The sequence below is a fragment of the Peromyscus leucopus genome, chromosome 8b, assembly GCF_004664715.2.
Source record: "Peromyscus leucopus breed LL Stock chromosome 8b, UCI_PerLeu_2.1, whole genome shotgun sequence".
NCBI classification, from domain to species: Eukaryota; Metazoa; Chordata; class Mammalia; order Rodentia; family Cricetidae; genus Peromyscus; species Peromyscus leucopus.
Window position 1 is genome coordinate 67,384,969 of NC_051086.1, and position 23,374 is coordinate 67,408,342.

General features: G+C 47.3%; 1 protein-coding gene across 3 annotated transcripts; it reads right to left on the minus strand.

The window, feature by feature from the left end:
- Positions 1 to 1,055: 1,055 nt before the first annotated feature.
- On the minus strand, positions 1,056 to 22,423 carry Dusp14 (dual specificity phosphatase 14). 3 transcript variants are annotated; one of them, XM_028890530.2, is made up of 3 exons: positions 22,337 to 22,423; positions 3,943 to 4,029; positions 1,056 to 2,342 (listed from the first exon to the last, which is right to left on the minus strand). In XM_028890530.2, the coding sequence occupies exon 3, from the start codon at positions 2,243 to 2,245 to the stop codon at positions 1,649 to 1,651; it is 597 nt and encodes a 198-aa protein (XP_028746363.1). In that variant the 5' UTR covers positions 2,246 to 2,342; positions 3,943 to 4,029; positions 22,337 to 22,423; the 3' UTR covers positions 1,056 to 1,648. The 3 variants fall into 3 exon arrangements, with proteins under 3 accessions (XP_028746363.1, XP_028746361.1, XP_028746362.1); XM_028890528.2 differs by lacking the exon at positions 22,337 to 22,423 and adding an exon at positions 22,129 to 22,236; XM_028890529.2 differs by lacking the exon at positions 22,337 to 22,423 and adding an exon at positions 20,822 to 21,993.
- Between the last annotated feature and the right edge of the window lie 951 nt (positions 22,424 to 23,374).

Genomic DNA, 23,374 nt, shown 5'->3' on the forward strand with positions numbered 1-23,374 from the left:
CTCCCCAGCCCTTGCCAGGGTTTTCACAGCAAAGTTTTCCTTAATTACAAAGAATGTCAGCATGTATTTTCCTTCTACAGTACAATGATTATTATGGGGCTCGGGGCTCCTATTCAGACAGAGACCGTCTGACATAAAGCTTGGCTTCATGCTGAAAAAGCCAGTCAGTCTCCCTGAATTATTTTTGGTCATGTGTTAATGTTGCATGTATGCACCTCCGCTTTCCCAGAGAAACTGTTTTAAAACTTCCTGTTTAGATAATGTGTACATATAAGGGTGGATAAATAGTATAAAACAAGAAAAGGTAAAACTTTGATGGAAAAACATTGCCCTTAACCAGGTAAAATTTGTAAGATAGCCAGTGACATATATAGATGAATTCTATGTCTGTATTTTGTTAACACAGATTAGAAAGCCAGAAAAACCATCCCCTGAACACACGACCTGGCAAATCAAATGCAAAAGCACTGACCGGCTCCCCCCTCCAACAGAGGCTGCCTGGCCTCCCAGCAGCCACCTAGGAAAGCTTGTTAAACTTCTGCTGCTTCCCTGGTGGGCTGTGCCAGCAGGTTTATGTGAACAGTGAACAGTTACAAAGCTCAGGGAAGCCATTGCTCTTTGCTTATGCTGAGGTTAGCTGTAGACAGTTTTATGTTCTTAGGTGAGCAGAGGCATGTCTTCTGTTTCTCTGATGGTGGACTTGACACTTGGGTACACTTTGATTTACCAAGCAAAATGGAACCCAACACCTTTTATCCATATGTGTGCTTCCCACCAGGGGTGCCTGACCTTTTGACAGGACCGCATTCACAGCTATTCTGGGATCTTACTGCTCACGAGCTGTAGGTTGGATGCACCTACTCTACACGGTTCCCACATGCGGATGATACTGATTTCTGCTCATCTGCAAGGGTGTGAAATGCTGACGTGATTCCGCTGGGGTTTCTAATTTAAGTACTGACTGTGACCGTCCTAATGGCCACAGTTGAACAGTCTGGAGAATTTCTTCCATTGACGCACATGCACACACACACCTGAAATAATTAGTGAAGGGCTTATGTTAAGCAGATAGGTTTATTAAAAATAATGCTAATATAATCCCGGGGCACACTGATTTCAAGAGGGTCTTTGCAACGGTTTTCATCATAATCACTTATCAACTAAATAACAATGGTTAACTTAACTTATAGAATCACTAAATAACAGGAAAAGAAAGGACCAGGCTAATCCAGTAGAGACTGAGATGGCCTTGATATCCCCTAAACATCTGTCCAGCTGGCAGCCATGGGCAAAGCTGGTCTCTAGAGGGTTAATCGGGGCCCAAAGTGATCTTTGCAATGGACTCCTCCTGCACCTGCCAAGGCTCCAGAAGGCTTGGGAGCCAGAAGGAAAGCCGGAACAGTATCCTATACTGTTCCAGCTGTTATAAAGGACTAAAGGCCAGTTCAAGATGTTCATGTTTGCTATTTCAAAATGCTAGTTTTAAAAAATGTCACTAGCAACGTGTATTTTTTCCCCTCCGCGTCTCTTAAAACCCCGAACACCCAGTGTCGAAACACTCGCGGGAGAACCAGAGAGAGGAAGAGGGGAGAAGACTGGGGCAGATGCTGGTACTGCTGAGGGGCTGTGGATGCCGGCTGTGGCGGCACTAAATCCCCCAGTAAGGCATCAGGTGTCGGGACTCCTTCTCATAAACGTCTGGAATGACGCCATAGGGTGTCTGTACCATCTTAACCGTCGACTTCCCGAAGAGCTGGCTCTCGTAGTCTATCAGCTGCCTCCAGAAGCCCACGTTGGGCCTGATGACAGGCCTCCGGGCTTTCACCCAGTTGTATGCCTCCAACAGGCACACGTTGTGGAATTTCATCAGGTACGCAATACATAGAGTGGCCGAGCGGCTCACCCCTGCAGCACAGTGCACCAAGGTAGCCCCATGCTTCTTGCTGACGCTGTGGATCTTGTCAGCCACGGTGTCAAAGTACAGCCTAATGGGGGCATGAGGAATGTCAGCCAGAGGCACTTTAACATATTCAAACTGGGGCCAGTTGAAGTTGGGGATCTCGATGGTAGCATTAACGATGCAGGTGATGCCCCGGGCCTGGAGGAGGTGCCTGTTGGAGGCCACACTGCCTCTGCCCAAGAAGAGAGAGGAGGTGATCTGAGCAATGCCTCCTATGTCTCCCTCGGAAATCATCCGAGGAGCCATGAGAGTCCGTGGGAGCGTGCTGTGACCTCTGGAGCTCATGAAGATGCCGGTAGTCACACTTTCGTCATCAGGGGGCAAGACCAGAGAATGGTGGAGTCCGTCCTCCACCAGAGAATTCAAGACCGCAGCCTCCTTCCTGCAAGATACAGGTCTCTGTCAGAACTTTACATGGTATTCGTTTACCACAGCTGCCTCCAGTGCTTGGGGGAAGGGGAAGTTATTTTCTAAGGCAGAGTGCATTCTTTGTAGGAAGTATATATAAATCATTTTCTATTGACTATTAGGAAATGTAGCCTGCGATGCCAATATGTAAAAATCAATATAAAACTAAGCTGCTTTTTTTTTTTTAAGCCCTAAATAGTCGCCCTATTTTTAGGAAAGTTAAAGACAGAAAACATGCCTAACTGGTTCCTGAAGAGCCATCTGGCAGAATCCCGCTGAAGGAGGGGGCATTCCTTGATTTCTCAGTGTTGGGATCAAACCCAGATTCAAGCTGGCTAGAGGCAAGCGCCTCATCACTAAGTTGCCGTCCCTGTCCAAAAATCGGAAATGTGGTACTCCAGAGCCCCAGCATCGTGTGCTCCTCACCCCATGTTTTCCTAAACCATTCTAGACATGGAGACCTTGTGAAGAAGGTGTAGGAAAGAGATGTCACATCAGACAAGGTAGATTACAATAATTAATTACAATTCTGCCTTCGTGGAACAACAAAACTAGCAACAATAAAAAACAACAAACAAAACAATAGAACAAAAAAGCCACCTTCTTTACTGTTTAAAAATCCTTGTTTTATATTTACTTCTTGTGTGGGGTGTCTGTGTGTATAGACGAGGGGCCATGAGGAGGTCAGAGGACAACTTGTGGGGGGTTGGTTCTCTCCTTCCACCACAGGGGCTTCAGGGATCGAACTCAGGTTTATCAGGCTTGGCAACTAGCTCCTTTACCTGCCAAGCCATCTCACCAGCCCCAAGACGTCTGTTTCTTAGAATTTTTATAATACATGAATACTCTGGAAGTCCAATTAAATTTGGGTAAACTACTGTGGCCTTCCCATGAAAATAATCCCAGGCAATTTGAAGGCACAGTCATTGTGTGTGTGTGTGTTTGTATGTGTACAGTGCTGGAGAGAACCAGGGCCTGCCTCAAACATGCTAATAAGTACCAAGAGAGTTGAACCCTCAGCTTTAAAGGTCATGCATGGTCTTCAAATTTTATTACTGTCAATCAGCTAAATGGGAATTTATCTGAGCTGACCCTGAATAATGTAAATAATAACCTTATCTTCCTCTGCCAATTCTAAGCTCCCAGGTGAATTTTACTGGGTCCAGGGATGTGCTGGAATTAACATTAAATTTAGTTCAGTATCTGAAGTCTGTATTTTCTCATTAGTAAAGTGTTTAGTATAAAATATCGGTGTATATTTGTAACAACAGAAGAAGAAATTATTGAGCTGGGCATGGTAGCATATGCCAGGCAGGGGACTGCGAGTCCCAGGCCAGCCTGTGCTACTCAGGGAGACCTGTCTCAAGAAGGAAAAGAGAATTATTGTAATTTGGTTTCCTGAGATTGCAGACATACTACTCTCTCACTGCCAAACCAACATGTCTCATAGTTGGTGCATCCTGACAAGTGTGTAACAGCAGCCTGGTGCCATGGGAAACCTGGTGCCATGGGAAACCGGGTGCTCAGCCAGACAAACATTCCAGCCTGTGTAGTGGCAGCACCATGGTACTCACGTGCTGAGGAGCCCAGAGAGCCGGAGCCCTTGGTCTGGATCCAGATGGTCTTAGGTAAACAGTGGTTACAGCGTCTACAAATCAGATCTGTAGGAAGACAAAGAGGCAAGGATGTAGCGAGTCAGGATGTTCCCTGCGATTCCTCCTGGGTTCTTGCTGCTAAAATCAAATTTGGGGTGAATCTTGAAAGCAGGGGTCTGCTGAACATTTCTGGTGTGACTGAAGGAATATACCAGCTAAGTCTCAGAGACATAAGCCCGTAGTCTGCAAGCACTAGCTACAGTTTTGGCCATGACAGGGACAAAGGCAATTCGGGGACCACATCACACGATACCACTGAAGGCGTCACAGAGTGCTCTCCTGGACTCTGTAAGACGGAGCCACAGCCTCTCGTCACCTGCTGTCACCCCAGGAGCATGAGGACCTGAAGTCACAGCAGGAAGAACAGAGAGGCAAGAACAGGTGGCAAGATAAGCTATGACGCGGGGCACAGAAGTGCAAGGTGGGGTGGGGTGGAGTGAGCGTTGTCTTCATACGTGGGTCCAGGACAGCGTCACAGCAAGGCCACGGCCAGCAGCACCAACAGCTGGCCCCGCTGTCCAGGGGAGCAAGCTGGAAAGTTCATCCTCTTCCCGATTCGAGCCTTTGTCCATTCTGCAGCCTGACAAGCACCATGCCCGTCTCCAGAAAGGACTTCCCTCCCACGCAGATCCCCCGCCTCACCCAGATAAATGTCACACTTACATGCTCAGTTACGGCTTGGCTCACATGTACATCATGCGTAAACTGACATAACCACCTAATGTGCCACTTGACAGTTTTGACACGAACACTCCAGACGTCGGACCTTCAAAATAATAAATGCCCAAATACCACTCATCCTACTCAACACCTCATGCTCCTTTATAATCCATTCCTCTTTGGGTTTTGAGTGTGGGTATGTGTGTGACAGAGAGAGAGAGAGAGAGAGAGAGAGAGAGAGAGAGAGAGAGAGAGAGAGAGAGAGAATATCTTACTAGGCAACCTTAGCTAAACTACTAGCCTAGCCTTGAACCACCTATGTAGCCTAGGCTGGTCTCAAACTCTCAATCCTTCTGCCTCGGTCTCTTGAGTACTGAGATTACATGCATGTGCCACCACACTTACCTTTGAAGTTGTTTATAAGAATCCTGTAAGTTTGGGGGTGTCTGGCTTCTCTGAGCATAGATTCATCAGCAATGCTGGGCATAACTCCATTTTTATTGCTGAGCGGTACTCTGCAGGGCAAATACACCATGTGGCTTCTTTATCTGCTCACCTACTGATGAATACTGGATTGTTTCTAGCTTAAGGCTGTTGTGAGTAAAGCACTACAAAGGTTCAGGGCCAGACCTCGGTGTGCACAAGTGCCCTCCCTTAGTTAAGTACCTAGGAGTGAAGACTATTTCATGATATGGAGGTTCAACACTTTCAGACAGTTTTGAAAGCTGGGCATGGTGAGGCAAACCCATAATCCCAGCACTAGGAAGCTGGGGCAGAAGGATCACAAATTCAAGGACAGCCTGAGCTACAGAGGGAGACCTTGTCTCTATGGCAAACAACAAAAGAAAAGAGAATATAATAAAGTAATTTAAAAGAAAAATTAGGGGCTGGGATTTAGGTCTATGGCTTGGCATGTGTGAGTACTCAGATCCACCCCAGCAAAAGAAAAAAACAATTAAAAAAAAAAAGTAGTTCTGAGGGGCTGGAGAGATGTCTTAGCAGTTAAGAGCACTGACTGCTCTTCTAGAGGATCCAGGTTCAATTCCCAGCAACCATGTAGCAGCTACATGTCTATAACTCCAAGATCTGACACCCTCACACAGACATCCATGCAGGCAGAACACCAATGCACATAAAATAAAAATAAATAAATTATTTTAAAAATTAGTACTGTGGCTGGCAAGGTGGCTTAGCAGGTAAAGGTGCTTTCTACTGAGCCGGAGGACCTGAGTTCCTTCCCGAGAACCCGCATGGTAGGTCGTTGTCCTCTGACCTCCACACATGAGCTGTGGTGTTAGTTAACAACATAAAAACACCACAGGAAACTAGATAGAAGGTTCAGCAGTTAAGAGCTCCACGCCCTGCTCTTAGAAGGGATTAGGGTGCAGTTCCAGTACCCACAAGGCAGCTCACAAACCTGACTCCAGTTCTAAGAGGGATCTGATGCCCTCTTCTGACCACTGTGGAAACCAGGCCTGCACACACACAGTGTATTCATACATATGTACGTACATACATTTATCCATCCAGGCAGGCAATCGTACAGATAATCATACACGTAAGTGTCTCATGCCTGTAATCACAGCACTTGGAAGTGGAGGCAGGAAGACCAGGAGTTCAAGATCATCCTCAGCTTTGTAGCAACCCAGGGGCCAGCCTAGGTTCCATGAGACCTTCTACTATCCCAAAGCCAGGTTCGGTTTTGTCACAGTGCAGTGACTTTCTTATCAGAATCCCCTGGGAGGTTTGTTAGGACTCAGACCACTGGGCCCCAGTTTCTGTGGTTCTGAGTAGGACTGGAGAACTTGAATTTCCCAGGTGCTGCTGCTGTGGGTCGGGCAGTCTGAGAACCGCTGAAGCAGTGGGGGCCACGTGGTACTACACCCAGGACACCCCGTGAAGGCTGAGGTGCTCAGAGTGCTGCCCCTCCTTGGAGCTCCACACCAAGAGCTGGCCCATGCCACAGGGGTCTGCAGAGGACTACAGGTACAAGTGCATCCTGCGGAGGCAGGGGAAGTGATGAAGTAAGGAGAGGTATCTGTTGGGTGTAAAAGGTGTGTAAGCCAGCAGCGTGTGAGGTCTTCCCCCCAGCAGAATTCTAAAGAACAAAAGTCACTGTGGCAAAAAAAAAAAAAAAAAAAAAAAATGCCAAACTCAAAGCACTGAGGACTCTCTACCCAAATTTCCACATAGCTGTCTCATTGCCTAGTTAGGAGGGACGCAGCCTGTGTTCTCCCTAATAATCCTGCCATCCGGGAGGCTACCGGCCCTCCTGAGCTGGGAGCCCAGGCTGGAGGCCTTTTCCGTAGGATGGTCTTCCGGGGTCCCGGGCTGTGCAGAGGCAGGCTGGAGGCCCAACCTCACCTGTTACTGCTCACGCGCTCAGCGTGGACTGGGAGGACAGATTGTGCGTCCTCCAGGCTGAATCCAAGCAAGGCAGACACGATGCTCTGTTCCTGCTGCTGCCGCCGCCGCTGCCAGTGCCAGCAAACCTGCTCCAAAACGCCAAAGCTGGCTACAAGGTTTAGAAAAACACCTTCTGCCAGGGAGTGCTCAGAAGGCAGGTACACGTCTCTGACAAGTCCCCTTGCCCCTCACAGGCTGGAAAACATAAGTTTGTGTCGGGCGGGGTGATTGCGACTTGGAGAAGGCAAAGCCAGGAAAGCTCAAAAAAATAAATAAATAAATAAAAATAAAAAAAAAGCAACCTCGAGCTCTGCACCACACACTGCCACTCTGTGGGACTGTGTGGGATGCTATGTCCTCGTCACCCATGTCACAGTGTCCTGACGGCAGCAGCCAGGGAGGACCCCTTTAAACACTGACAGACAAGCCTGAGCCCAGACGGGCTAAGCTCCTCCTGCTTGTCACCTAGTGTCCAGAACAGAGGACTGCCACAGCCTGCACACCCCCCGGGGCACAGAACCCTCCTCACGGCATAGGGACACAAGGAGCTGTCCCTGGGTGGGCATAAGCAGCCTCTTTTGACCCAGTTCTAAGAATGGCAGAACCTAACCATAAGGAATATAAAAGCCCACAGGTATTACATCTTAGGCACATAAAGTCAACTTAGCAGACGTGTGCTGGGAGAGACAGACGGGAAGTCTGGCCCGTGTGTGCGGGATCGAAGACCGCCCCAGGGCCGAGTGAGCAGGACCCTCCACTGTGGTACACTGGCCTATGAGAGCCTCCACGATGCTGACTGTGGTATCCACCTCAGCCTTCCCAAGCTGCGGTGCAGCTGCATTTTCTTCTTAGAGGGTAAAATGGTTCCTGACCAAGGTAACGGTAACAGCACACCAAAGGCGCGAAAGCAGAGCTGTCCCAAAAACGAACACAGAAGGTGTGTCTTTGACTCAGGCTTTCAATTCCAGCACTTGGAAGCAGAGCAGACAGGTCTCTGAGTTCAAGGCCAGCCTGGTCTATGTAGCAAGTTCAGATCAGCCATCTGAATACTATCTCAAAACAAAACAGAAAAATCAGGTGTAAAGGTGTCTGGGATGCCAGGCACAGTGCATGCCGATAATGCAGCACTCAGGAGGAGCCACAGAAGGTCAGCAGCAAGTTCAGAAACAGCCAGGGCAACCTACTGACGCCCTGGCCTCAGAATAACAAGCACCAAGCGCTAGGAACCAACCAAGTTCAGTGTCAGCGTCTCGCAGGGGCCTGTCTGTAATCTTAGTAACACACCAGCTAGTAACAGCTGCCCTTGCTCCTGGCACACAGAGCTCTGGGCATGTAGAATTGTCCTGTGGTTATACACTGGTAATCCACACCCGGATCAGTGCCAATGTGGCTGAGAGCAGCTGGGAGTCCCGGCCCGTTCACAGCATCCACACGAGTGTCACCAACGCTGCCTTTCCTTCTTTTTTTTTTTTTTTTTTTTTTTTTTTTTCCGAGACAGGGTTTCTCTGTGTAGCTTTGCGCCTTTCCTGGGACTCACTTGGTAGCCCAGGCTGGCCTCGAACTCACAGAGATCTGCCTGGGTCTGCCTCCCGAGTGCTGGGATTAAAGGCATGCGCCACCACCGCCCAGCATGCCTTTCCTTCTTAATGCTGACAGCCACTAGACTCAGCAGTTAAAGGAGTAAAGATCCTAGGCTCTGTTTGTTTTCCCTCATGTTGAAAAAAGTGACCACCCTGGTGCAGGAGAGCTAGAGACCTGCCAAATGGTTTCAAATACTCCTAGCTGGGACCATGGGGTGAGTCGGGGTATGTGTGTGTGTGTGTGTACACATATACGTGTGTATACTATACATGTTATATACATTATATACAGGTTATATGTGTGTACATATACATATATATTATATACTATACTATATATGAAGTTCTGTCACTTAGGCTGACAATGCTCCCCACAAGAACCATATTCTACAAAATGGGTACCAATCACAAGAAATCTTTTAAGTTATTGGTCAGGGTCCAAATGACTCCGAAACTAATACAGACTCCTGCTGTTGCCTTTGGATGCCTCTCAGAGGTTGAAGTTAAGCCCCTGTTGCCGAAGATAACACACGTTTCGAACACAGCACTCAGACTACAGGGCTGGATCTGCCCCGGAAGCCTCCTTTCTGCAGCCTGGCTTCCATAATGCCAGAAAGTCCTATGCAAGCTGCCCGGGGAGGGAAACAGTGAACAGTCCTACCCAGCTGTGACACCAGTGAACCACACAATGACCAGCATGACAAGACAGCCACAAAGGTGCAGGAAGTGGAGCTCACTCACACGTGGGTGGCGACCAACAGCTGTCTAGTTGGACTTAAGGTCCACTCGACAGGAGCAAGTCATGCCTGGCACTGGAAACCTAGCCAGCTGCCCAGGGCGGGTGAAGTCATGGACCTTAGAAAAGAATCTTCTACCACCACTTTGCAAGACCAGTTTAATTCCTTACTACATCCTAAATCTCATCCTTATACCCCCAGATGAATGTAACTACCACCTTCCATCAAGGACGCTTCTCTACAGCAAACGGAGACCGTGACAGAAAACCACAACTGGACATGATGCAGAGATCAGTGGATTGTGGGGAGCCCGGCCCCAGTGGATGCATCTGTACCACAGCTCCTGCATCTATGGCTCTGAGAACATTGAAGAAGAGAGGGCAGGAAAATTCTAAGAGCCAGAGGCCCAGGAGGTCTGCTGTGTGACTGCCTCTCTTAGAAATGGCTGTAGAGCTGGGCAGTGTTGGTGCACACTTTTAGTCTCAGCACTCAAGAAGATCTCTGTGAGTTCAAGGCCAGCCTGGTATACAGAGGGAGAACCCAGGACAGGCTCCAAAACTACAGAGAGAAACACTGTCTTGAAAAACCATTTAAAAAAAAAATGGCTGCATAAACAAGACGTGAACCATGACTAAATAGGTATGCTAATGAGGAGGGGGCAATTTTTACAGGGTCGCACCCCTAGACCAAGACCTATAGGCAACTAATGACTGACTGCTGAGAGAGGGGGATAATCTCTTCCAGGGATGAGCACCATAACTGGTAATCCAGTACAAAGTGGTCAGCCCTGAAACTATACACACACAAAAGAAAAGCAGTCTCAGCAGGTTGTATTTATATAGTCGTTCATATATATATTAAAAGAAAAAGAGGCTATCAATTTGAGAGTAGGGATGGGACATAGGAGAGGTTGGAGGAGGGAAAGAGAAGGGAGAAGTGATGTAATTATATTTTAATTTAAAATTTAAATGAAGAAAGTAATAAAATTACTAGCTTTAGGAATGTCAGAGGGTCAGTACATACGGGGTGGGAAGAGGATATATATGGACACACACACACATATATAGATGTGTTATATGTATGTATGTTATAGAAATTAAAAGGATACACACACACACACACACACACACACACACACACACACACACACAAGATTTGTCTGTGTAGGTGTATGCAAGTGACCACAGAGGCCAGAAGACAGCATTAGATGCCCTTGGAGCTAGAGAGGGGTGGGGGTTGGGAACTGCAGGGTGGTCCTCTCTCTGCAAGAGCAAAAGGCATGCTGAGCCCTAAGCCATCTCTCCAGCCCCGAGAACACTGTTACTTTATACTCAAAAAGCTGTGCAGTCACATCTTATCCTCCTATTAAGCATCTATCTAGTTCTGTAAAAAACAAATGATGAAACCTTAAGGTCACTCCTTTTAAAACAGAAGCATTTTAGCCAACACAGTGGTAAGAGTGATAAAAGTAAGCTTTTCTCACTTATTTTCACTATTAAACCACAAATGTGCACCACTGAAGGAAAAGTTGAGTCACTTTGTTTTTGAGACAGGGTCTCGGGTAGTCCAGGCTAGCCCTGACCTCACTATGTAGCTGACGCTGACCTGGAACTCCGGATCATCTTACCCCCACCTCTCAAAGGCTTGGATTACAGGCGTGGGCCACCACACTGAGCCTAAAAGTCATAACATGATTGACAGTCTTTCACTAAGGAAACGCTTGACAGAACATTAGTACAATTCTCATAACTATGGTGTGATATTCATGTTGAAGTAAAATGAAATAAAAATACCCACAAGTTGCTTTTAACGGTAAAAAGTGAGCTGATTGAGTGGGGTACCTTGACAGTCTATGTACGGTAGGAGGTAAGGCTATTTTGTTCTTTCCTCCATACTGCTGAAGTGATACAACAGTGTTCTCGGATGAGGACAAATGCACACAGTACATAGGAACTAAACTAAAGACATCTTTAATCCCAGAACTTGGGAAGCTGAGGCAGGAGGATCGCGGTGGGTTTGAGGCCAGCTTAGGCTACAGTGAGCACCAAGGAACCAGACTCTAGTGTGAGATGCCATCTCAGAAAATCCAAATCAAAACCAACAGAACACTTTAGACAGCTCCACCCGGCTCAGCCACCAACGGTCCCCAAGTGTGAGACAGCAGCTGCCTGTGTGGTGAGACCAGCGGAGCATCTCCTTGACCTTGTGTGGACACAGGTGCGAAACCCACTGCATGATACTAGCTAAATGCAACTGCAGAACAACACATCACAGCCCAGAGCAGGAGATGGGCTCCGCATTTGATGGGAGCAGGGAGACAAAAATCCAGAATAGTGATAGGATCTACAAATCCGAAGACGTCTGGTTCTAGGCCAGGCATACTCTCCCATTCCTGTAATCCTAGGACTCAGGAGTCTGAGCCAGAAAGACTGCTGTGAGTTCCAGGCCAGCACGAGCTAGAGTGTGAGACTGATTCAAAAAGCAAAAACTGGTTTTGGTTCTGTATGGTAAATCCAACGGCTATCCAAGCTGGGATACAATGAAAAACTTCAGGCAACTATGTGAGATGAGGGCTGTATTCAGCAGGAGCGTAGGGTAACCTGGATTTTTTTTTTCTTGTAGTACAGGGAACCAAACATCATACATACAAGCACTCTACCACTGAGTTAATTTCCCAGCCCTTTGTTTATCTGAGACAGACAGAGTCTAAGTTCTTCAAGCTGACCTAGAATGCACTTTGCAGTCAAGACAATCCTTGAAATGGCAATTCTGCCTCAGTTTCCCCAGTTGCCAGGATTACAGACCTAAATCACCAGACCCAGCCAGAATCTTTTTTTTATCTTTCTAACTTTGAGACAAGATCTCATGTAGCCTACACTGGCCTTGAGCCCCTGATCTTGCCTCCCCCTCCCAGGTGCTGAAATTACAGATGGGCGCCACCAAGCCTAACCTGGAACTGAGGTTTCAAGTGTGACTTGTTGTTGGTTGTTTTTACTCTTTTGTGGGTCCGCCACCTAGCTCCCAAATAAATCACACATGGAGGCTTATTCTGAATTATGAATGTCCGGCCTTAGCTTGGCTTGTTTCTTGCCAGCTTTTAACTTTGAATTATCCCATTTACCTTTTGCTTCTGAACTTTTACCTTTCTCTATTCCTGTACACTTTTCTTTGTTTCTTACTCCATGACTTGCTGGGTAGCTGGGTGACTGGCCCCTGAAATCCTCCTCCTTCTCTGGCTACTTTTTTCCTCCCAGATTTCTCCTTCTATTTATCCTCTCTGCCTGCCAGCCCCACCTATTCTTTCTCCTGCCTTGCCATTGGCTGTTCAGCTCTTTATTAAACCATCAGGTGTTTTAGACAGGCACAGTATCACAGCTTCACAGAGTTAAACAAATGCAACATAAACAAAAGTAACACAACTTAACATTGTACAACAGTGACTCTCACCCAGCTCGGTGCTTACCTCACTGTCATTCATTCATAGGGTAATGTTTACTGAGTTATTTACCAAAAGTATAATGTTGACATTTCTCCCAGGGTGGGGCTCATGTCCCTAGAAACCCAGAGGTTTGTGAAGGCCTCAACCAAAAAAACCAAAACAACAGAACAGACATGCGGCTTCCAAAGTGAGGTTCTAACCAGGATTTGCTCTTAGAACTCAGGTGCTATGCTGTGAGGAAGCCCAAACTAGTCCAACAGCTACCATGTGACAGGCTATAAGTAGGTGTTCCAACCAACAGCCCAGGGGAGGTCCCAGCTGATCAGTGACTAGATATGTCAGACACCTGAGCACGGGCCTAGCCCCAGGCCCCATGTCACTCCTGACTTTAATTGCCCACTGAGGACCTAGCCATTATGAAACAAATACAAGTTATCCCCACTGTACAAGGTCCAGGTTCTTGGGCTATAGGAATCTGTGAATAGATCATTCAAGGTCCATGGCCTAGGTGCTGGAAAGCAGAGTGTGGTGGCCATACGAACAATCACAGCATCTGGGAGGTGAGTAGGAGGGCCAGCAGTTGAAGGCCTAGACTACATGGTGTGTTTAAGGACAGCCTGGGCTACATTAGACCCTGTCCCAAAATTAAAAAAAAAAAAAGGGGGGGCTGTCAAAAGTCTTATCACCATGACGAAAGACATGACACCCTTCTAAAAACAACTGAATAATGGGAAGAGACAAACACTAAGTGACTCAGATGGCAGATGCAAACAACAGATCCTGTAGCAACGCGAAGGAGGAACCCATGATTAAAGCCAAGTCAAATCAACCAGCAATGCCAAAGACCCAGTCGTTCCTGAGGGAGCTACAGCAGTATGTCTTCTACTGCTATGACAAAATGCCAGAGGCTGGGTGCTGTGTCAAGAGCTGGCTATACACCTCAGGGGTAGAAATACATGCTTGATAGACACGAAGCCCTGGGTTTCCTCTCAGTAATCCCCTCAACAGGGTTTATGTGGCTCACATGTGGGGCCGGCTTCATCCATACTGCCTCTAGCTGCGTCACAACGTGGTAGCATCAGGTGGGAGACATGGAATGATGCAACAAAGCCAGAGACCAGGAAGGGGCCAGACTGACTCCCCAGGACAACTCACCCTCAAGAGAGCCTACTCTAAAATAGCACCAATCCCTAATCTGAGGGTGCTGCCCCAGTGACCTAATTACCTTGTGGTAGGCCCCACATCTTCAAAGCTCCACCCTCCCAACATGGCCACACTGAAAACCAAGCCTCCAGCACAAGGGCCTCGCAGGAGCACATCCAGATCTTGGCAGATGGAGTCTCATAGGCTAGACTAACATGCTTCTTTCTCCAATCCATTAAGGGTATATTGTCATTATTGCCTTACTCTTTTTAAAATTATATTTTATTTTGTGTACTTTACATGTGTCTGGGTATACACATGCCATGGCACATGTGTGGAGGTCAAGAGGTGGTTCTCTTTCCACCATGTGGAAACACAGGTCGTCAACCTTGGCAGCAAGCACCTTTATCTGCGGACCCATCTTACCAGCCCCCCCCTCCCACTTATTGCCTTTCAAGACCCTTGTTTCCAGATTCTAGATGCAGACCACAGGCCCTTTGTTACTGCCCCTCGCTACTCCCTGTGTGTACTCCCAACTACTCCCAACGCCAGCAGCACTGCCTCTCCACACACTTGACAGAAATGCAGACTTTCAGCCAATATCCCAACAACTACAGATCAAATTCTGCAGGTCACAAGGTGATCTACAACCACATTCCAGGGCGGGAGGTGCTGCTCACTCTCCTGCCCAGCCAAACAAGAGCTCCTGTCCCCCAGCAGAGCAGCAGCAGGATGCTACCACTCTCCTGTGCTTCCCAGATGAGGGGCCAGCGGGGAACAGGAGGGTGAAGAGGCTTTCCCAGCCTCTACAGAGAACACCAGTGACCCCTCTGGGACCAGGACCTCCTGCCACCAGCTGGGCACTGCTACTCAACCCCTACCACAGCAGACCAGCCATTCTAAAGATGTCCAAAAGGTCCAGTGAGAAAGAATTAAGGAATATAAGGTCAGGGTGTGTTCATGTCCTCGAAGCTCGAGATTTTAACATCTCAAAGTCCTAAACTGCCAGAACTGTCTTTTCCTTGTGAAAAGACATACAAACTGAACCACTGAGGTGCTGACGAGAGCCCACGAAGACATCCACGCCTGCTTGTTGACAACTTGAAATAACCTATGCAACAGCTTATGTAAATAATACCTTAGGACCTTATAGATATAACAAAAAAAAAAAAAAAGTGAACCACAGATGCCTGGTGAAATGTAAACATGATTAAATAATAGCCCATAAAGCTGAGGTACTTTAAAAAGAGAAAAAGCCAGAAGTCCTCAAAGCTGACAAAGTTGGGACTGTCCCTGAGAAGCAGGATCAGAAAATGAAGATGTCCTCCCGATATCTCAGTCCCTAAAAGTTCACACTATCACTTTAAGGAAACAAAAGGGTTCTGAAATTAGAACTAAGTACTCAGGAAGAAAGCCCTTCAGAGTTAGTGACCATCCTTGGCCAGCTTACCCTTTGATGTGCAACTGGACCAGATCAGAGTCCTAAAAACTCCAGCAGCAAGCTTCACCCTTCTCCCTGAATGGATTTATCATATACCTGACCCAATGTGTGTGTGTGTGTGTGTGTGTGTGTGTGTGTGTGTGTGTGGAGTTTATACCAAATTAAAAGAGTACTGACAAGTTAATTTCCATTTTTCCTTCTTAATTTTTAAAAACTGGGGGCTGGAGAGATGGCTCAGAGGTTAAGAGCACTGACTGCTCTTCCAGAGGTCCTGAGTTCAATTCCCAGCACCCACATGGTGGCTCACAACCATCTGTAATGAGACCTGGCGCCCTCTTCTGTGTACATAATAAATAGATAAATCTTAAAAAAAAAACAAAAAAAAAAACTGTTTTATGTGTAGGGGTGTTTTGCCTACATGCCTTTGTGGATCATGTGTGTGCATCAGGGATGTGAAGAGGCCAGAAGAGGTTATCAGATTACCTGGAGTTACAGACTGTTGTGAGCCACACACACACAGTATCATGAATAAGAAAATAAACAGGGTGGATGGAAACTATGGAATTCATAGCGGACACAGCTTCAGTGAAGGAGGAGGAAGAGAAGGGGCCCAAGAGGGCTTCGACTTGATAGTGCCTTTTGTTTTCTGAGACAGGGTCTCCTGAGCCCAGGCTAGCCTCAAACTTGCTATCAGGGGATGATCTTGAACTTCTGATCCTCCAGCCTTCCGCCACCCAAGTGCCAGCAATTTATAAAAATAGGACACCACACCTGGCTGAATTCTTCATTGGAAAAAACAAAACAAAAAAACCCTTCAAGTTTATACGTAATTTGTATGAGGACAGTGTCGTCTCCAATCTTATTTTCATCAGTGTGCAGTGTGTCCTAATCACCTGTGGCAAACTCACACTCACCACCTCCTTCTCCACACACACACACCCCCGCCCCTGCCCCCAAGGAGAGGAAGGCTGGAGCTTCACATGCCCTCTCTGCCATGCAAGTGAATGTTCTAGTTAAAGTTGTCTCACTGCACAGCTACAAACTCCAAGACCAAGGAGTCAGAAAAGCCTGCGATACCGTCTTTCCAAGGGAAGAGCACACCAACTGGTTATCCAGTGCCCAGTGGTCAGCCCTGAAATCACACATGCAAGTAATGGTGTACAGACTGAGCAGAATATACTTAGGAACATATATGTGTATACATATCCATATATACACATGTAACAATGAAAAGGTCATTAATTTGAGGGAAAGCAGGGAGGGGTATACGGGAGGGCTTGAAGGGAGGAAAAGGAGAGGGAAAATGATATAATCTCACAATAAACCTCAAAATCAAAAATAAGTAAGAAAATAATCTTAAAAAAAAAAAAAAAAAAAAAAAAAAAGCCTGCCACAGGCCATCAGTCTGGGACCTGACTGGGCATGGATTTCAAAAGGGCCCTTTCCTCCAGAGACTATGGGATGGCATTGTCACCACTACAGGGCTGAGCCAGCCTCGCTGGCAAGTCACTGGCAAGTCACTGGCAGCAGCTGCAGGGCCAAAGGTTATCAAAGCGCACCAAGGGGGTTTCCCTTCCTCCCACCCATCTTTTCTTGAAAGCCAGGTCTGAAAAAAGAAAACTTTAATAAGCAAAAAAAAAAAAAAAGTCTTTGTGGCATATGTAAATAAAAACCGAAAGCACCCGTAAGAGAGCCTCTTTTTTAAGGTGCCTTACAGAAGATCTAGAAAGGACCGCTGAACTCATTCTTGCATCATCCCTCAGGCTGTGAGAAGGAGTCTCCTGGGCCAGCTGGTAGGGCACGGGACCTGTGCTCTCAGGACAGAGGAGCTGTAACAGGCACTCAGTACAGACCAGAATTTAGTACATGTCTTGTGATGACTTCATTTCGCTCCTTCCTCCCACGCATCCCTAACTTTATCTCCCGCCAGCAAACCCAAACACAGGCAAACCAAAGCCTGGCCGAAGTGTGCTCCGAAAGCCCGACATCTCTGTGGCCAGTGTATTCTAAGTTGCTTTTACATACTAAGGAAGAGTGAGAGAAAAACTTTGACAACCGTGTGTACCACTGATTCTTGCGGGCGCTGTGTTCTGTGCCTCTTAGTGACATGCACGCACACAAGTGTATCTGTCCTTGTCCTCAGGGTCCCTGACCAAGGATGGGTCTGAGTTCATGCCCACTTCACACACTTTGAACTCCACCTTTAGAGCTGGGCACAAAGCAAGCATTCACCAGGAGTAGGAGTCCCTTAAGACCTTTAAAGACTTCTATTTTGGAGCTGGAGAGATGGCTCAGTGGTTAAGAGCACTGACTGCTCTTCCAGAAGACCTGGGTGATTCCCAGCACCCACATGGCAGCTCACAACCATCTGTAACTCCATTTCTAGGGGACCTGACATCCTCACACAGACATACATGCAAGGAAAACACCAATGCATGAAAAATAAAAATAAATTTAAAAAAAGACTTCTATTTTTAGTACCTCATTTTGCATAGGTAATTTTTTTGTAACTATAAACTGTCAAATAAAATCAGTAGAAAGATTCTGTTGAGTATTTTTCAACTAAGTACAGTGGAAAAACTGTCTTTTGTGTTTAAATGATATGTCAACCCAAAACAGAACTTTTTGTTTTTATTTTTCGGGACAGAGTTTCTCTGTGCAGCCCTGGCTGTCCTGGAACTCATTCTGTAGACCAGGCTGGCCTTGAACTCAGAGATTCACCTACCTCTCCGCCTCCAAAATGCTGGGATTAAAGGTGTGCAGCACCACTGCCAGACTAAAACCATAGAATTTAACATGGATAAAACCATAGAACTTAACATGGATAAATAGAAACACATTAGTGGGGCTGGAGAGATGGCTGAGTGGTTAAGAACACTAGTTGCTATGCCGAGCGGTGGTGGCCCACGCCTTTAATCCCAGCACTCGGGAGGCAGAGACAGGCGGATCTCTGTGAGATCCAGGACAGGCACCAAAACTACACAGAGAAACCCTGTCTAGAAACAAAACAAAACAAACAAACAAAAAGAACACTCGCTGCTCTTCCAGAGGACCCTGGTTCAATTCCTGGCACCCACCTGGTGGCTCACAACTGTCTCTAACTTCTGTTCCAGAGGTTCCAATGCCTTCTGGCCTCTGAAGGCATGCGGTGTATATGCAGGTAAACCACCATGCACATAAACACACTGGTGTATGACACAGCAGGAACCACCCCATGTCACTTATTCACTTAAACAGCCAAGCCGACTGTGGTTAACAGCAAACACAGCGACCGATGACTTCAAGGTGGATGGCACTGGAGGAATGTAAATTGGGAAAGGAGCATCACATCTGACCCAGCACTATTCATAATTGCCCAAGGCCACAAACAATCCAGATGTTCATCAACACTGACAGTTTGAGGTATGTTCACCCCGAAACGAATCAACTACAATCTCAAACAATATTGATGAAGCTTTAAAAATCATAGATGGCTCAATGGATAAGAGCACTTGGCTGCTATGACAGAGGACCCAGGTTCAATTCCCAGCCCCCACAAGACAGCTCACAACTGTTTACCTTCAGTCTTAGGGATCTGACACCCTCTTCTGACCTCCCTGGGCACCAGGCACACATACAGTACATAGACAAACATGTCACTGAAACACCCACATGCATAAAAATATACAAATAAAAATTTAAACACTATAGTACGTGAATTTACATGTCCGTGTCTGTATATATAGTACTGTGTGTGTATATATGATGTGTATGTGTGTATATGATATATACACACATATATACATATTTATATATATATACATACACACACACACACACATATATAGTACCAACCAAAAGACAGATCTAAGCTTGGTGTTGTGGCACATGCCTATAATCCCAGCACTGGAAGGCAGAGGCAGGCAAATCTCTGTGAGTTCAAAGCCAGCCTGGTCTACAGAGTGAGTTTTCCAGGATAGCTAGGACTACCTAGAGAAACCCTGTCTCAAACAAACAAACAGACAGACAGACAAACAAGATGACCTACAAGAATGTTGCATAAAGCATAAATAAAGGTAAAAGAGGAATGAACAGCTGAGCTGTTCAGAGGTTTGTACCTAGGAGGTTTAAAGCCATAGAAAAAGGAGATTATTTCTATTAAAGCTGGTATAGTAATTGGCTGTCCTGAAAAAGTAGTGGTGGTGGGTGGGGGTGGGTGGGTGAGGGTGGGGGGTGGGGGGAATAGATGGAGTCTGCTTCTTAGCCTACGAGATTAGTTACACTTACATTTTCTCTGAAATAACTCATCAAGTTACCTTTTCAGCGCATTCCTTTATCTTTGTAAGTCACATTTAAAAGGTTAAGTAAATACATCATTGACTACCAGACATTCTCCACTCTGGCTAGTCCAGGGAAAGAACACGTCCTCTCTGAATGTCACTGTTACTCAGCGTCTAAGGTCAGAGCCCTCATCTGCCCTCTACCTCAGTACTCAGCCCAGTGCCTCTGGAACAGCAAAACTACTCAATAAAATGTTTGCTATGTCAACCCATGCACTGCTGACATGAATTGTGTAACGTGAACCCTTTTCCTGCCGCTGCGGGTTTGACAGTGACCCCCATTAACGTCTTCTTCTCTATTGTGTCGCCCTGGTGAAGCTATCATAAATAATGAAGCTACCACCTTAAATGCCAGCTCTGTAAGTTTATACCCAGGCCGCCTTGGTTGCTTTAGCAACTCTCCCAGCCTTCCGCTCCCTCTTGTGTCTTCTCTCAGCAAAGACAATCCGAGGCTGTCGGTCGGTCGTGCATGTTTGGGTTTTAATAGGAAAGTTTCCATTTTGCACCTGAGAGTAAAGCCAGGCATCATAAAGATTCCATTACTTTCACGTTGTTTGTGAAGGGCTCATTTGCCTGTCGTTGGGAGAAGACTAAGGGGCTATCAGAGCTGACATCATTTCACAATTAATTGTACTTAAAAAGCATGCTACCTGTTCCAGAAATCAAATCCCTACAAACGGGACCAGTCAACTTTAAAATAATTTTGTTAACAAATCACTTATGCAAATTCACATCTATGAAAATGCTGGGAAGAGTCTACAAGATACAAATCAACAGAAAGACACCCAGCTGTTCTTTTGAGGGTGATTACAGGAAGACAAGGTCCTCATCTGTAAAGTTTTTAACTTTTCATACAGAATGAGCAAAGCCTTTTCCTGTGACGCTGAGAAAATATTTTGAATCCATCTTGTTTTAAAACAAAACCCCACATGCCAAGGCTAAGAGTTCTCCCTTAACGATGATTTTAATCCCAAAGTCTTGAAGGTTTTCCCAGACTTAGAGCCTCTAGCCATTTCTTAGGATAGGAGTCAGTCTGTATGCTATTCGATTAAGGGATCTCGCAGAATGCATACCTGCAGTCAGCCAGTAGCAAAGATTTCCGAGGAGAACTCGGCTCAGCCACGCTCGACAGGGATGCTGAGAAGACTCGAATGAAGCCAACTGTCTCCCGTTTTATGGGGGAAAGCCAAAAATACCAAGCAGCTTTTCTCCTCCCCCAGCGTCAGAAGGTGAGTCAGAGCTGGAGGCAGGAGTGGGGCCCATGTGTCAAGCCGCCTGTGCGGGGCTCCTTCCTCCCTCCTCCTGGGAATTCTCGGCCCTCATCTGACCTGATGTGAATTCTTAAGGTGTCTCTGACGTGGTTACTCATTCGGGGGAGCCTCATTCCTCCGTTCCTCAAAGCAACTGAGACTAAGTGCCCTTTATGAGTCCACAAAAGACAATAGCAAAATTGCAGCCCTAAACACATGCAACTTCGCAAAGAATACATACAGCAGCTTTGTTCCCCCGTTTTTAAAGAGCAAGCAATTAGAAAAAAAAAAGTTGCATCTTCTCCAAGGGACACTTAGATTTGTGGCGTAAGCCTGCAGCTGCAGACCACTGACCCTGGCCTCTCTGACCTTTCATTGACCTCAGGGAGGATGTTCCGGTATCCCATTAAACTCCGAAGTGGCTATTTAGGAGCAAGAATTGCAGGAAACTGAGTTAAAACTCTTGGACCCCATTTCATTAAAGTCAGTTAAGAATCAGAATCTTTGCCTCTGTTTTTACATCTGCAAAAGGGGAAAAGCACAGCTCTGCCACCTACCTCTTATAAACCCCACAGAAAACTAACCAGCGAATATAAGTCAAACGCCGTAGGGCTCTCCTGAGTGGAAAGTACAAGGTGTTGTTTTTAAGTGTCCCTAGACAGTGAGGCTACTGGTAAACCACCCCGCCTTCCCTTAGCCTCCAAGATGCCCAGTTACCACAACATTAGCCGGTGCCACTGGCAACATCCACTTCAACACAAGGTAGTTATACAATCCACGTCAGGCAGCTACACCACTCGGCTCCCTCCCCTAATCCCAAGCTCAGCACAGTTCAACTTCGCTCCGGAGCAAGGAGACTTAGGAGAAATAAGAGCCATACGTGAGCACTGCACACCAATCTACCACCGCGGAGAGACGCTCAAGTTGAGTACTTGGCATCGCAGAAAGCCAAGTGTTTCCAGGGGCAGGCGGCGCTGGTCGCGGGTGCATGCTGCCCCCCGCCAGCTGAGGTCCGGGAGCCCCAGCCTCTCCCCACCCTGAGCCCCGAGGCCGCCGGGCATCCGCACAAAGTTTGCAGAACCGAGGGTCGCGCGGACGCGGCTCCCTCTGGCGTCCCCCACACCCCGTACCAAGCGTCCCGGCTGCGGTGGCCACTCTCGGGTCCGTCCTGCTACGCGGCTCGCGGCTTCTGGCCGCCCGCCTCGCGCGCCTCCCGCTCCCTGCGCGCCGCCGCCCTCTCCCGAGCGCGGGCCCGCGGCGGAGACGCGCGTGGGCTCCGGGCGCTGCGCGTGCGCGCTGCGTCGCGGGCGGGGCGTCCCGGCCCGGGTGCCTGCTTACCTGGACGCGCTCGCAGACCCCGCCGCGGCTTTGTCCTCCAGCCCGGCTTCTGGGCTTGGCGTTCGAGGGTTCTGTCCAGATGCAGAGAGGTAACTGCAGGAAAAAAACACCGGGTAAAAGGTGTGAGCGTCTCCGTCAGTGACTAATCACCACCTCTCAGCCACCCCCGCCTCCTCCCCTGCGCGAGCCAGCCAGCCCCGGGTGCGGACCCAAGGGTGAGGGCAAACTCACTCTTTGTTGTTTGTTGAGACCCGGTCTCACTATGTAGACTAGGCTGGCCTCGAACTCACAAAGATCCTCCTGCCTCTGCCATTGCTTCTACCTCCCAAGTGCTGAAATTAAAGGCCCGCGCCAGCATGCCTCTAACTAACTCTTGGGTCAACTGCTGGGTGAATTTTGATGGACAGGTGCGGGCAGTTTGCAGTAACTGGGAAACTCCAAAGGAGGTAGAGACCCCCCCAAACCACAGACACCACACCGACACACTGACAGTGCCTACCCATGCTCCTAAGTACTGTCATGGATCCCTTGAGATTTATTTGCTTATTCTGGAGGGTTCTTTTTTTTTTTTTTTTTTTTTTCCTTTCTTTTAGGTCTTCCCACCTGTAATGAGTAAATGCAAACTGACTTTCTTTAGTGCTCCCTGCTCTACCCTCCGCCAGTGGAACTGAACAGGGACACAGGGGAGGTAGGAAAGACTTCCTCCAGCCTCTGCAGTGAGTCAGACTCCAAGAGTCCTGACTTGGTGCCTGGTCCTGAGCCATGTCCTCATTGTAGCAAATAGTTGGCATCAGAACTGCAGAAGTCAAACTAGTAGTCATGGATATGGGGGAAGGGGGCAGAGGAGGAGCACACTACACTTGGAGTTTACAGCTTATGACATCCTCAAGGAAAAGCTTGGGAGTTGTTTTTTTTTTTTTTTTTTCTTTCGTTTTCTTTTATTTTAATGAGATACCTAATCACCATTGGCCAATTGGATTCAGAGTCATTTTGTGGGTACTAGAATATCTAGAAGTTTTGTCTGCTTCCCAGACGAAA